The sequence below is a fragment of the Typopeltis vanoorti genome, unplaced genomic scaffold (genome assembly GCF_054136105.1).
Source record: "Typopeltis vanoorti isolate ZY-2024b unplaced genomic scaffold, IOZ_Tvanoo_1.0 HiC_scaffold_24, whole genome shotgun sequence".
NCBI lineage: Eukaryota > Metazoa > Arthropoda > Arachnida > Uropygi > Thelyphonidae > Typopeltis > Typopeltis vanoorti.
The window spans coordinates 2,158,244-2,173,078 of record NW_028328064.1 but is presented as its reverse complement, the minus strand read 5'-3'; the positions used below and the strand labels follow the sequence as shown (position 1 = coordinate 2,173,078).

The 14,835-nt window shown below is 34.0% G+C and overlaps 1 protein-coding gene across 2 annotated transcripts in view; it reads left to right on the top strand.

Moving 5' to 3' along the window:
• Positions 1-14,835, top strand: part of LOC150092170 (syntaxin-7-like) — a 119,333-nt gene that overhangs the window by 73,518 nt on the left and 30,980 nt on the right. For both annotated transcript variants that reach the window (XM_090415241.1, XM_090415240.1), the window contains exon 6: positions 4,518-4,592. In XM_090415241.1, the coding sequence (XP_090271367.1) occupies positions 4,518-4,592 (75 nt within the window). The remainder of the gene's footprint in view (positions 1-4,517; positions 4,593-14,835) is intronic.

The window sequence follows — 14,835 nt, the reverse complement described above, 5'->3', positions numbered from 1 at the left end:
GAAATAAATAAAATATGTACAAATATTTTGCAAATAAAATCTTATGTACATTTTAAATAAAATTACATAAATAACTACAAAATTAATTGGATCCAAGGCCTTCTAAAATAAGTATACACTTCAGAGATTTTCTTATCCAGAAAAAAATATTCATTCTCTGACTAATTCTATTACTGGGTTGGTTAACATATACTTAATTATGTCTACCAGACTAAACACCTTGTTTTCACAACGACAAAATGTTTATCAGAGTCAGTTTCTTTGTTAGGCCCTTTCCAAAAATATAAAATTTATTTCTTCTTTTCCATGGGATCCATTTTTATCTCCCATTTAGCATACATCTGCTCCAATCATCCTCTCTGCCTCACTTGAGTACAAATTTCTTCATCATCATCATCAAATTCCTGACATGTACCCTCAAGGGGTGTACAGGATATGATAGTACTACATGAATAATTTACATCATTACTAACTTCCTATCTATAATTTTCCTCCAAATCAGTCTGTTACTTGTCAAGACTTAAATATTCTCATTATCAGATCTTATATTTCTATCGTCTAAGGCACATTGTACCGTATCAGTCCACCTATATCTTGATCTTCCTCTGGGTCGTTTTCCTGCCAACCTTGCAGAGAACACTTGTTTTGCTAATCTTTCCTCGCCCATTCTGTTTAAGTGACCATACCACCTGAGATTAGCTCTGCTAACACATTCCTGGATGCCGACAATGTCAAGTTCTTTCCTAATATTCTCGTTTTTAATATGATATTGCCATTGATGCCATCTGTTCACGCCTCTAATCTTTCTCAGGACTCTCATATCTGTGGTCTCTAGTCTTTGGTCAAGTGTTTTACTTCTGACCCAGCCAGCTCTCAGATTCATAAGTTAAAACTGGTTTGAAGACTGTCTTGTATACAGCTAATTTAGTGTTCCGACTAATTTCTCTCTTATTCCATATGAATTCAATTGACTTCCTACCATATCAGCTTTGTTGATTCTGTTGTCTATTTCCATATTTAATTTATCATCGTCACTAAAAATCATGCCTAAGTAGCTGAAATGTTTTACTTGTTCCACAGGTTCTCCATTCACAACACAGTTGACATTTTCAACAATTCTACCTATTTTCATTGTCTTTGTCTTTTTAATGCTCACCTTCATACTATATCTATTACAACAGTTATTCAATTTAGTCAGGGACTCTTGCAAACTTGTAGTGGATTTATTTAGAAGTATAACATCGTCTGCATAAAGGAAAGAGCTGACATTAACATCTCCAATCCTGATAACATGTTTAATACCACTTTCCTTCATAATGTGATCCATATAGAAAATGAATAACAGAGGGATAATGTACATCCTTGTCTCACACCAGATTTAACATTCAACCATCTTCCTGTACTTCCTTCAATTCTAACTGCTGACTTACAACTCAAATAAAGACTAAGTATTTCTTGATATAATGCCCCATTGACACACCATATAACTGTAGCATATTGAACAGTTTCTCTCTTGGCACCTTGTCATATGCCTTTTGCAGATCTACAAAACTTAAATACAGATCTTTGTTATATTCCCGTGATTTCTCCACTATTTGTCGTTAAGTGAAGATCTGATCCTGACAGCCTCTATTTGGCCTGAATCCAGCTTGTTCTTCACCAAGCTTTTCTTCTACAATTCTTCTCAACCATTTCTCAAGTATACTTGTATAAATCTTGCCAGGAACACTCAGTAGAGAAATACCTCTGTAATTCTCACATTCAGTTTTATTTCCCTTTTTATATATGGGTACTATGAGAGCTCTACTCCAATCATCGGGAATTCGTCCCTCTGTCCAGGCTTTCTGAACTATGCAGTGCAGCCACTGTAAGACTTTTATACCACCATATTTCATCAAATATCATCTACTCCTGCTGCCTTTACACATTTCAAGCCTTTGATGACTTTTTCTACTTCAGGTATGGATATGTATTCCTGACTGTATGCCTGTTGGGTGTTTTTTACCACTGTGCTATCACTGCTTGTTTCATTTAGCAATTTTTCGAAGTAATTACTTCATACATCAAGGATATCTTTTTCTCCTGTTTTCATGTAACCTTTATCATCTCTAACTCCTTTTACAGCACTCTTTCCTCCATTCCTAATGTCTTCAACAACCCCCCAGAATATTTTGCCACCTTCTTGATATTTATTTTCTATGTTCTTGCCAAAGTCCTCCCATGACTTTTGTTCAGCTAGTTTTACACAGTGTTTAGCTTTCTTACATTTGTCTCTGTATTCTCTAAGAGCACAAGCTGACTTAATTGCCAGGAACTTTTGATATGCTTTCTTCTTTTCCTTCACTGCCTCTTTTTTGTCCACCATGGAGTTCTGATTTTCTATCCTTGCAGACAACCTCACCTCATGCCTCTCTGGCAGAATCAATCAGGGTTTTCTTCAAGGCTTGCCACTGAATCTCCAAGGTTTGATTGCTGTTCTCAAACTGTTTCATTTTTTCTTCAATAATCTTTGTGTATTTTAGTCTACAGTTCACATCTGAGAGCTGCTCAACTTTTATTGGTTTTAAAACTTTCTTACGTGTTCTTCTTTTCAATATGAAATTCAGTTTTATCTTGCTCAAGATAAATGGTGATCACTTCCAATTTCAAATCCTCTGTCCACTCTGGTGTCCTGCACAGTGAGAAAACATCCCTATAAACAATAACATAATCAATGAGACTTTCTTATTCCTTGCTTCTTCTCTTCACGTGAATTTATGCACTTTATGTTGGAACATTGTTAGTAACAACCATTCCATGTCCTGGACAGAAATCCAACAGGTATTTGCCATTTTTATTAGCTTTGCTCTTTTCTCCAAATTTTCCCAAAATAATTTTGTACATCTGACAATCATTTCCTACTCTGCTATTTAGATCCCCAACAAGGACCAACTTTTCCTTTTTCATTGTGTCAGTTGCTTTCTCTAAAGAATCACAAAATTCCTTCACTTCTACCTTAGTAGAACCTTCTGTGGGGTCATAGGCACAAATAAGTCTCATTGTCCAATTCCCCATTCCGATATTTGCCCACATCACTCTACTTGAGATTGCCTGCCATTCAAGAAGATTAGCCTCGTATTTTGTGTTGAATACTATGGCTACTCATTCTTTTCCTTGATTGTCATTTCCTGAATATAATATTTTGTATTTATTGTTCAGAAAGATCTCGCCAGTTTTTGTCTTTTTTTGGTTTCAGCCAGTCCTATTATGTCGATCTGGTACTTATCTAATTCCTCAGCTAGCTCCATTTCTTTGCCATTCAGGCTTCTTATGTTGATAGTACCGATCTTTAACTCTGGTGATGTTGAGTAGGGGTGTACTTTCAGATTTGTTCTAGTAGCTGAATTTTCGCTGTTTGGTTATTGGTTTAAGCCAATAAGAATACAATTTGGTCGGCTAAATCTCAAATTGCCTGCCCATCCTCGTTCGTTCAGTATCCAGGTAGATACCCAACAGGGTGCACCACAAGAAGGTGAGGATTGGACATTAGGTCAGAACCCTGGTCAGTTCTCTGCATTCCTTTAAAGGCTATGTAGAGGTCTCCTCTCAGTTATACAGCTTTGACCCTTTCAATATTATGCAAAATCAACAATTCTTTATTAGAGAAAAAATTTTTTTTTAAAATTAATTCTGTCACTTTTTCCAGTAGAATAACAAATAGATTCTGGTGTCCTTAAGACTGAAGATGAAATTTTTCATTCATTGAAAAATTCATTTCCTCGAACATTGAATTGGAACATCGACTCCAGTATTAACATTCTTTCCTTAAGTCTAAAATGAGTATTTACTAAACACTTGTTGACAGTCTCAACTCTTCCAGTTTAAAGATTCACAGTGCTATGATTACTTTTCAAAATCTTCTATTAATATTCTTCTGTCACATTTTCTTAAAAACTTCCTAAGAGCAAAATTCTGGTTGCCATTCTCAAATTTCCATTCTGTCTCTATTTGTTTATCTCTGTTACTATGGTGCCGAACGCTCTGTGGCTATCAGTCATCCATCAATCTCCTCAGTGAGCATATGCACTTCATGTAAAGTGCATATGCTCACTGAGGAGCTGCATAGTTATGGCTGACATGTTGGTGTAAAGAGAATGTTTTCATAATGAACAAAATATATCTCAAAACTTAACAAATATGAATTACAATAAAGAAGACTGAAATTATTACCACTATCAGAATATATTAAGTACGTCAAATTTCAAATGCTTGATATTTCATTTTAACAATAATATAGGCACATTGCGAGTGCTGATCAGATGTGTTATGAAACCCAAACTAATAATATACTAACCTGTATAGAAAAACAATTGTAAAAAGATTCATAATTTTAAATTATGATTTATTTGTTTATTTATTTATTTTGTTATTCTTTTCCAGTCTCTGAAATTAAGTAAGGAATTAGTTTGTTAAGAATAAAATTTTTATTTGTATTTGAAGATAGCATTGAATATGCCATGGTCTTGTTTCTATTTTAGGAGCAGCGCCTTCAGTCAGAACGTTTGCTTGCTGAATTCCAAGAAACAGTTCAAAAGTACTGCTCATTGCAGAAGGTAAGAATTAATTTTTGGTTACTTATTTAAAAAAAAAAAAAAAATCATATATGAAACCAGTATTGGCATGCAATTTCATGAAGCATTTACATTGTGAATTTGAATACCATGTGGTAATATGTATGAAAATTCCCATTCAGTAAATTTATGATAGTGAATTTGATAGTAAACAAAGATATACACACAGACACAGAAGTAATTATTTAACTGATTCTTTCATCCCATTCCATGCATACTGAATCTAGATATGTCATACAGAATGGAACTTGAGTTACAATTATATAAAAATAAAAAATAAAATACAATTCTAGTAGTATTCAGTTATAAACCACATGGCTAGGCTTAATTTTGGATGTCAGAATTGATAGATTTGGTTGCTAGTTCCTCTTTTTTTTCCCCTTCCTGTTCTTTCCCATTTTTTTTTTTTTTTTTTTTGCAGAAAAGCATTCATTAAATTTTAAATCTTGAAGCAACTTATTAAATACCTGTGATGAAGTGAACAGACTCTTGAGTATTTGAACATGTAGAATGTGCCATTAGAAAAATAGTTGATTTTAAAATTATATAAATTTTCTGATGTGTATAGAATAGTGGACAAAAGATCTATTTACATGTCAAAATGTTTCACAGAAAGCTTGTTCATTTGGCATATGTTCAAACATTATATGCTTGATGCTCACATCCTTAGAAAACATTTTTATAGTAGCACATTAAATGTCCTGCATTTTGTTTATCAGCTTCTTGAAGGGATACACACATACACACCAGTATGTATGACATGCAACATATCTTTATTGATTTTGTTCTACACAATTGAACAATCACAGTTCTCATTTCCACAAGAGTAGCAGGTTTGGTTGTAAATAATCTCTTTTTTTGTGAACTCTCATAAAAAGAAGAAAAAAAGCATTGAAATCGGAACTAAGAGATGCCCAAAATGTGTCACATTTTGATAATCAGCATAACTGTCATATTACACAAGAGTCAGAGGTAGTGCACATAAAAATCCAAAGTGACATTTGCTGTGTATGTTATATGATGTCATCTTGCATAAACCACTGGTTACTTAGAGGTGGCTGAATTATGGTAAAAGGTTATTCTACAGCATATGGCACTGGTTAGAATTTATAGTTTTCGATGAAAAAAAACTGAGTTGAGTTGTCTTGAATTATGGCCAAAGCAAAAGGCTATGAGTGGGTGTATTATACCTGTTACTTGTATCCTCATTTTTGTCTGAACAGTTTGCCTGTTTTGTGAGGTAAAGACTGATGTGAATAAGTGGCTACTTTCCATGAAATTGTTGGGATGTTTTATTTCCCAAAACTGTACATTTTGCTTATTACTCCTATCCAATTGAAAATAAACTTTGTATAAAAACCAGATATTGTGCAACACAGCATCTCTGCTCTTCCCATGTGCCAAATTGAGTTATTTAATGTGTTTGTAAAGTTTGTGCAGCACAATATTTTGTAGGAGAACATTTTTTTTAATGAAATTTAAGTAGGGGATTGTTTAATAGTCAAAGCTAGATAGCAAGGACACTTCACTATAGTCTTAAGAAATACAGGGGCTTCTGACCTAATATCTAATCCTCATCCTATTAATAGGTATCTATGTAGATGCTGAATGAACAAGGATAGGCACAACATGAAATGTCATACTAGCTGCAGCATTGCCTAATTAAACAAAGGCCCTGTTTTTCATCAGAGAAAATTAACTCAGCATCAGCAAAATTCAAGATATTTATAAACATAATAAGAATTAGGGGGAAATAAGTGAAATTGACAGAAGAATTAAAGTACTTTAAATAGTAAATACAAGATGTTATATTCAGGCAGTAATGATCAAGGAAAGTAAGTAGTCGTCAATCATCATGATCATCATCAAATTCCTGATATATACTCTCAAGAGGTGTACAGGATATGATAGTACTACATGAAAAATTTACATCATTACTAACTTCCTATCTACAATTTTCCTCCAAATCAGTCTGTTAAATGTCAAAACTCCTATATTATCATGTCTTATAGTTCTGTTTTCTAAGGCACTTTTTACTATATCAATCCACCTATATCTTGGTCTTCCTCTAGGTCTTTTTCTTGCCAACCTGGCAGAGAACACTTGTTTTGCTAATCTTTCCTCTCCCATTCTGCTTAAGTGACCATACCACCTGAGATTAGCTCTGCTAATGCATTCCTGGATGCATTAGCAGAGCTTATATTAGTTATATTCAGGCAGTAATGATCAAGGAAAGTAAGTAGTCGTCAATCATCATGATCATCATCAAATTCCTGATATATACTCTCAAGAGGTGTACAGGATATGATAGTACTACATGAAAAATTTACATCATTACTAACTTCCTATCTACAATTTTCCTCCAAATCAGTCTGTTAAATGTCAAAACTCCTATATTATCATGTCTTATAGTTCTGTTTTCTAAGGCACTTTTTACTATATCAATCCACCTATATCTTGGTCTTCCTCTAGGTCTTTTTCTTGCCAACCTGGCAGAGAACACTTGTTTTGCTAATCTTTCCTCTCCCATTCTGCTTAAGTGACCATACCACCTGAGATTAGCTCTGCTAATGCATTCCTGGATGCATTAGCAGAGCTTATATTAGTTATATTCAGGCAGTAATGATCAAGGAAAGTAAGTAGTCGTCAATCATCATGATCATCATCAAATTCCTGATATATACTCTCAAGAGGTGTACAGGATATGATAGTACTACATGAAAAATTTACATCATTACTAACTTCCTATCTACAATTTTCCTCCAAATCAGTCTGTTAAATGTCAAAACTCCTATATTATCATGTCTTATAGTTCTGTTTTCTAAGGCACTTTTTACTATATCAATCCACCTATATCTTGGTCTTCCTCTAGGTCTTTTTCTTGCCAACCTGGCAGAGAACACTTGTTTTGCTAATCTTTCCTCTCCCATTCTGCTTAAGTGACCATACCACCTGAGATTAGCTCTGCTAATGCATTCCTGGATGCTGACAATATCAAGTTCTTTCCTAATATCTTCGTTTTTAATATGATATTGCCATTGATGCCATCTGTTCATGCCCTTAATCTTCCTCAGGACTCATATTTGCAGTCTCTAGTCTTTGGTCAAGTGTTTTACTTCTAACCTAGCACTCAGATCCATAAGTTAAAATTGGTTTAAACACTGTCTTGTATACAGCTAGTTTAGTGTTTTGCTAATTTCTCTCTTATTCCATATGAATGTATTCAGTTGACTTCCTACCATACCAGCTTTGTTGATTCTGTTGTCTATTTCCATATTTAACTTGCCATCTTCACTAAAAATCGTGCCTAAGTAGCTGAAATGTTTTACTTGTTCTATAAGTTCTCCATTCATAATGCAGTTGATATTTTCAATGTTTCTGCCTATTTTCTTTGTCTTTGTCTTTTTAATGCTGACCTTCATACCATATCTATTACAACAGTTATTCAGTTTAGTCAGGGAATCATGCAGACTTGTAACGGATTTATTTAGAAGTATAACATCATCTGCATAAAGCAAAGAGCTGACATTAACACCTCCAATTTTGATATCAGGTTTAATACTACTTCCCTTCATGATGTGATCCATATAGATAATGAATAACAGAGGGGATAATGTACATCCTTGTCTCACACTAGATTTAACATTAAACCATCTTCCTGTACTTTCTTCAATTCTAACTGCTGACTTACAACTCAAATAAAGACAAAGTATTGCTTGATATAATGCCCCATTGACACATGCGTATTGAATAGTTTCTCTCTTGGCACCTTGTCTTATGCCTTTTCCAGATCTACAAAACCTAAATACAGATCTTTTTTATATTCCCATGATTTCTCCACTATTTGTTGTTAAGTGAGTATCTGATCTCCTGACAGCCTCTATTTGAACTGAATCCAGCTTGTTCTTCACCAAGCTTTTCTTCCACAATCCTTCTCAACCATTTCTTAAATGCACTTGTATATATCTTACGAGGAACACTCAGTAATGAAATGCTTCTGTAATTCTCACATTCAGGTTTATTTCCCTTTTTATGTATGGGTACTATGAGAGCTCTACTCCAATCATCTGGAATTCGTCCCTCTGTCCAGTTTCTGAACTATGCAGTGCAGCCACTGTATGACTTTTATACCTCTGTATTTGAGTATTTCTGATCAAATATCATCTACTCCTGCTGCCTTTCCACATTTCAGGCTTTTGATGGCTCTTTCTACTTCAAGTATTGATATGTTTTTCCTGACAGCATGCCTGGTTAGTGTTTTTTACCACTGTGCTGTCATCACTGTTTGTTTCATTTAGCAGTTTTTCAAAGTCATCAATGCTAAATACAAAAATAATCTTATTGCATGGCAGGCGACTATTATACTTCCCACAAGCTTCATAGCTCATGGGGAGCTTCCCATGAGCTCTGAAGACAACACACTTTTGAAACTGCTCGCACCCCGTTACTCTCACCCCTGATCTTATCCCATCATATCCTTCTCCTTTCCCAAAATTTCTATTTTTCAACCCCCTCCCAAAGTATTCTCTGAGACTTTTAATAATAATAATAAAAACCTGGGTTTTTCAAAAAGTTCACATAAGTCTTGCCTCACCAATGATTCTCCCACATCTCTCTATACATTTTCCAACCCCTTCCTTCCTTTAAACAGCAGATGAATGTATATCGCCATATGCTAGGATACTGCTGAATAAGAAGACAGCCAGCAATATCCTACAAAGGTATGTTTGAATTATTCCTCCTATGTATTCTTCATATTGCCTATATAAAACATCTGTAAATGCCCTAAAATTGAGTAAAAAGCCAATGACATAAAAAGGGGCACTCCTAAACAAAAATAAGCTAAATAGTCATAAAAATAATATTCATTGGCATACTTTTCTTTAAAACTTGCCAATCTTTGAAAAAAAAAAAAAAAAAAAAAATTCAGCTAATGCCTTTAATTCTTTTATAAGGGAGTAAGTGAACTGTTTTAGCCCTGTCTAACATTTTGGAGACTGAGTGCACATTTCAATCTCCACTGGTAGCCGTAGCCAATCAGAGATAGTTGGCCCAAGGCTATCACCAAGGCACAATATTTTTCATGTATGAAATAGTGAGAGTTGTACGGTCGATTTTTTTTTGAGTTTACACGACTAAAAAACCTGAGTTTCCAGAACGAAAAAAAACACACTTGCCTGTTCCAGAGATTGACTAACTTGAGAACTGGTTAAAAAAAAAAGGCTTAGAAAAGTTTTTCTAGTCGGCAACTAGAATCAAACTGATGACGCTCTTTCTTTGGGCAGTCCAGTGCTGAGGAGTGCAAACACCACTTCCACTGAGCTACCCAGGTCATATACACAAAACAGATCAAATAAATTGAACAAAAACGATGATTTTTTGTAGATGGATACAATTTTGTCAAAATTAATCCTGTCTAATCATCTCAAACTTTACATTTTTAATTCATTATCATTTCAGTTTTATTATTAAAAATTATGAATTTTCTAATATAATAGATAGATAGATTGGATAGCTCACCTTTCGGAAAGAAAAAGAAATAGTACAGCTTTGTTGCACAGCAGTTCAACTAGTTTTTAATCTAATTATATTTTAACTACAGATATTTCTGATTACAGTTTATTTTCAAACTGTTCAGAATAGAATTAATAATGTATTACACTTTGGGAGCATGCACCTATAGATTTTTTTTTTTTTTTTTTTCCCCCCAACAAATATCAATTTAAAATTTCTTAATTTCATTAAAAACTATAGGAAATAAGATGAAGCCGAATATTTCAGCTACAGATGAGAATTTTGCATTAGCTGATTTATATCATGAGGGAATTTATGTTTTACCTTAATTTTCTTTAATATAATTACTATTACGTGACACACCTCCAAAGAGTATAAGGACTCGTTGTAGGAGTGCACTTTACTCCACTTATCTCACTGTCTCTGCTACCACTACAATTATCACCACCAACAACAGTGTGTTTTGTCTATAAATTGCATATATTCTCATGACTGATTTGTCTATACATGGGATGAAAAAATTACTTAAAAACGCATACATAGTCTTGAATTAGTCCTATAAAACAATAATAGCCGTCACCATCTCTTTGCATCCTCTGTGGAGAACCTGTAGAACTTATTATCAGCTATCTTCACTAAAAACTGTGCTCAGTTTTTAGTGAAGATAACAAATTTAATATGGAAATAAACAGTTGAATAAGCAAAGCTGGTATGGTGGGAAGCCAGATGAATAAATTTATATGGAATAAGAAATTAGCCAATACTGAACTAGCAGTATACAAAACAGTGTTCAAACCAATTTGAGAGTTGGGTTAGAAATTAAGCACCTGATCAAAATTGGAGACCACAGATATGAGGAGTAAACAGATGGTATTAATGGCATAATCATATTAAGAAGGAACTTGAGATTGTTGGCATTCAAGAATGTGTGAGCAGTGTTAATCTAAGGTGACATGTCTCTTAAATAGAATGGGAGAGGAAAAGTTAGCAAAAACAGGTGTTAGATGTCAAGGTGATAGGAAAAAAGACTCAGAGAAGAATAAGATCTAGGTGGATTGATTTAGTGAGAAGTGCCTTAGAATATTGGAGTAATTTGAAGGAAAATTATTGATAGAAGATTAGTAATAATGTAAATTTAAATATGCAGTACTGTTCTAGTGGCCCAGGGCTACAGAAATCCACTCTCCCACTTGACAAAGGCAACTTATAAGAGACAAATAGGGAGAGAGAATATTCAGCCTTGTTCTAAATGCATTAAAAAAGTATTTTATTTGCATAATTTATCCCCCCCCCTCCCTCTCATTTATTAACATCTCATTCGCTTTCAAGTTATTTGATCATGGGTGGCTGCGAACGAATTTATTAAAGAGGTTTTGTTTCCAGAGGGTTGAAAATAAAACTTCTGAATCTGAAATCCTTAATTCGAACAATACAGCATTCCCTTTTAAAGAATAATCGCAAAAACACTTGCAATTTTAGTTGCCAGTTTTCTCTAAAAGTCGTACCAGTCATCTTCACTTTCTTCTGCCAAAGCTTTATTTTTCTTTTTATGTGAGACTTCATTTTTTTTTTTTGTAGTAATTAAAAACTCAATCTGCAGTATAAACTCATCCCCCCCCCAGTGTTCTGTTGTAACAATAGCGACTGATAACTTCAAAATGTTTTCCTTTCTGTATGAAAGACTATATAAATATCCACTTTTGATTTCCAAAAAAATCCTCATTTCTCTCACAGCAGAATTATAGTGTTCTTTTCATTTCATGCATGCTCCACTATGCATCACACTGCCAATTTTCATTCCCATCATGAAATGAGAAAAATGAGCCACCATTACATGTTATGGTCATGCTGCTTTACTTGAAAACAGCAAATTTCACACACTTGAATTTCAAGTGTATGAAATTTGTGAAGTATGTGAGAAAACATGCAAGTTTTACATATCATGAATACATTTAAATTAAATTAGTTATTCTTTCCATTAAAGAAAATTTTTTAATCAAGTCAGTGCATTCATTTAGTTCAATATTAATCTTACACGCATGTACAGTATGCACAATATATCTGATAGACAATCTACTATTCAAAGATATAATTACACTTCTCACCATATAATTTCATTAACAAAATAAAGCCAGTAATTATAAATACAAAAATTAAAATGGGCACATTCCAATTAAATACTGAAGTGCATCTATACATCTTGTTTTTGCCAATACCTTTACTCCCTTTCACTTATTTTCACATCTCACAACATGAATTAGCTTAGTGTAGTTAAATGCTTGAAAATTGTACATAACAAAAATAATTTTTAATACTGTTGATAAATACAATTATCTTGCAAAGACTAGATCGTGTGACTGAGTGCATCATTAAAAGTGAATCTGGCTCTACGTCAAGTGCTACCTACTTTCTTGTTTTCCTTAATTTTATCATTTGTCTTTCCTTTTAAATTATTGTTCATGGATAATTTATAAATTCATCCTTTATTATGAACAGTAAATGAAAAAAAAAAATCACAAACTGAGTTGTAATGAGCTGATGTGCATACATTTTAAATCTACATTTAAAGAAAGCATATTTCTCTATCATTATGTGTAATGCATAGTGAGAATTGAAGAATGCATTACTTTTTTTTGTCAACATTTCATTTTTTTTTTTAAATCACTTATAACAATATTTATATTAAAGTTAAACCGATATCATGGATGAGTAAAATTTTTTTTGTGGCTAGTAGATTTTAGTTGAATTTCTGGAGCCCTGCTACTAGCCTATACCCCTTGAGGATACATATCAGGAAATTCATGATTTCTTGTTTTGCAGTTACAAGTTGCTATATCCAACTGAAGAGAGTACATGTTCAACTGAACAGGCTATCATCATCATTTGTTCACTGCCAACCTTCATTCTTCATAATTAGCTTCTCAAAAAAAAAAAATTTTTTTTTTGCTACCTGATACATTGACAAATATTAACAAAGAAAACTTATTTTTTTACCATATTCTTGTATATGGTACTTTTCAAACCACTTCAAGCCGAAACTTCTTGGAAGGTGCAAAAATTCAAACTGAAGTTTGTAATGATCATCCCTGTTAATTCTGTGCTCTGTATCACTCCTACCATGTTTAATTTATTTATCATGTATATGGGGGGGGGGGTCTGAAAAGTTCTGTTAAACACTTAGAACAATTTTTATAGGATATATAAGAAGACATATCAGAGGTTTTGAAGAAATTTGAAGACACCGATGTACTGGCTGTCATCAAGTTTTTCGCACTGCAAGAAAAGTCTGTAACTGAGATTCACTAAACTTTGTGTGAGACTTTAGGGAACTGTGCCACAGCATATCCAACAGTTGTTAGATGAGTGGCCAAGTTTAAAACTGTGCATCCTGAGATAGCAGATGCCCCCAGATCAGTAAGACCTTTCACAGTAATCACACCTGAAAACATCGATGCAGTGCATGCCACAATCCTTGATGATAGACGAATACTAGCCAAAAACATTGCAAAGACTGGTAATATCCAGGGAACATGTTGGGGATCATTATCTACTAACATCTGGACATGGAGAAGCTCTCGGCGAAGTGGGTTTCCAAATGTTTAAATGCTGACCAAAAGAGAGAATGTGCAGAGAGAAAATGTCCCCATGGGATTTGGGGGTCATTTTGAGAAATTAGATGCAAATTTTTGGCTCATATTGTGACTGTTGATGAAACGTGGCTTCATCACTATGATCCGGTGACCCAACAACAGTCAGTGTTATTTAGTCAACAGGGAAGTTTCTTGCCATTGTCTTTTGGAATATGGGTGGTGTAATCCTTACCAAGCACCTCACAAAAGGTGAGATTGTTGCAGCAGCAGTTTATTCAAGAGCCGTGAAGAAATTGAAGGTGGTACCGAGGGGGGAAACTGAGCAGAGGCATGTTGCGTTTGCAGGATAATGCACCTGCTCACACTGTTCATGAAATTCAACAGACAATACACAACTTGGGCTTTCAATGTCTGCCTCACCCACCCTATTCACCAGACTGACGGATCTGGTGAATAGGTCCCATCTGACTATTTCCTATTCCCAAATTTAAAGAAACACTTGAAAGGAACAAAATTTTCCACAAATGGAATCATATCTATAGCTGAGTACTAGTTTGTGCAACAAGGGGAAGACTGTTTTTCTCAGAGGATTGCAAATGATGCAGCAGTGATGTAACAGTTTATAACACTTTGTGGGGAATATGTAGAATAATGTATAAGTTACATGGTTCTACTTCAATTCCTTCATGGTGATTATCACAACTTTTCAGTGCACCCTTGTATCAGCTCTAAAATTGATATAGTGAAGAATCAGTTTGCAAAAAATAACGCTGCAAAGAATTTTTCCCTCAATGAATTTTTAATTTCGGGCATCAGTTAAAAATATTTTAACTGATGCCTGAAAACTGTTTGGTGGTTGGTGAGGAATGCAGGTAAGTATGTATTCAGGTTCCTTTAAGGTCAGTGAGTATTAAAAATGAGAGAGAGAGAGAGAGAGAGAGAGAGAGATCGTAGAATCCTAAATGGAGTTTTTCAAGTCTCAAATCTGAATGAGATCTTCATTATAAAATTCATGTATTTTTTTTTGTTTTTTGTATGCCTAAGGGGATATTGCATTACATGTATACTAATGTCAGATGTATCAGTAGCAAATGACAAGTTTTTGGAATTGGTTTGCTTAA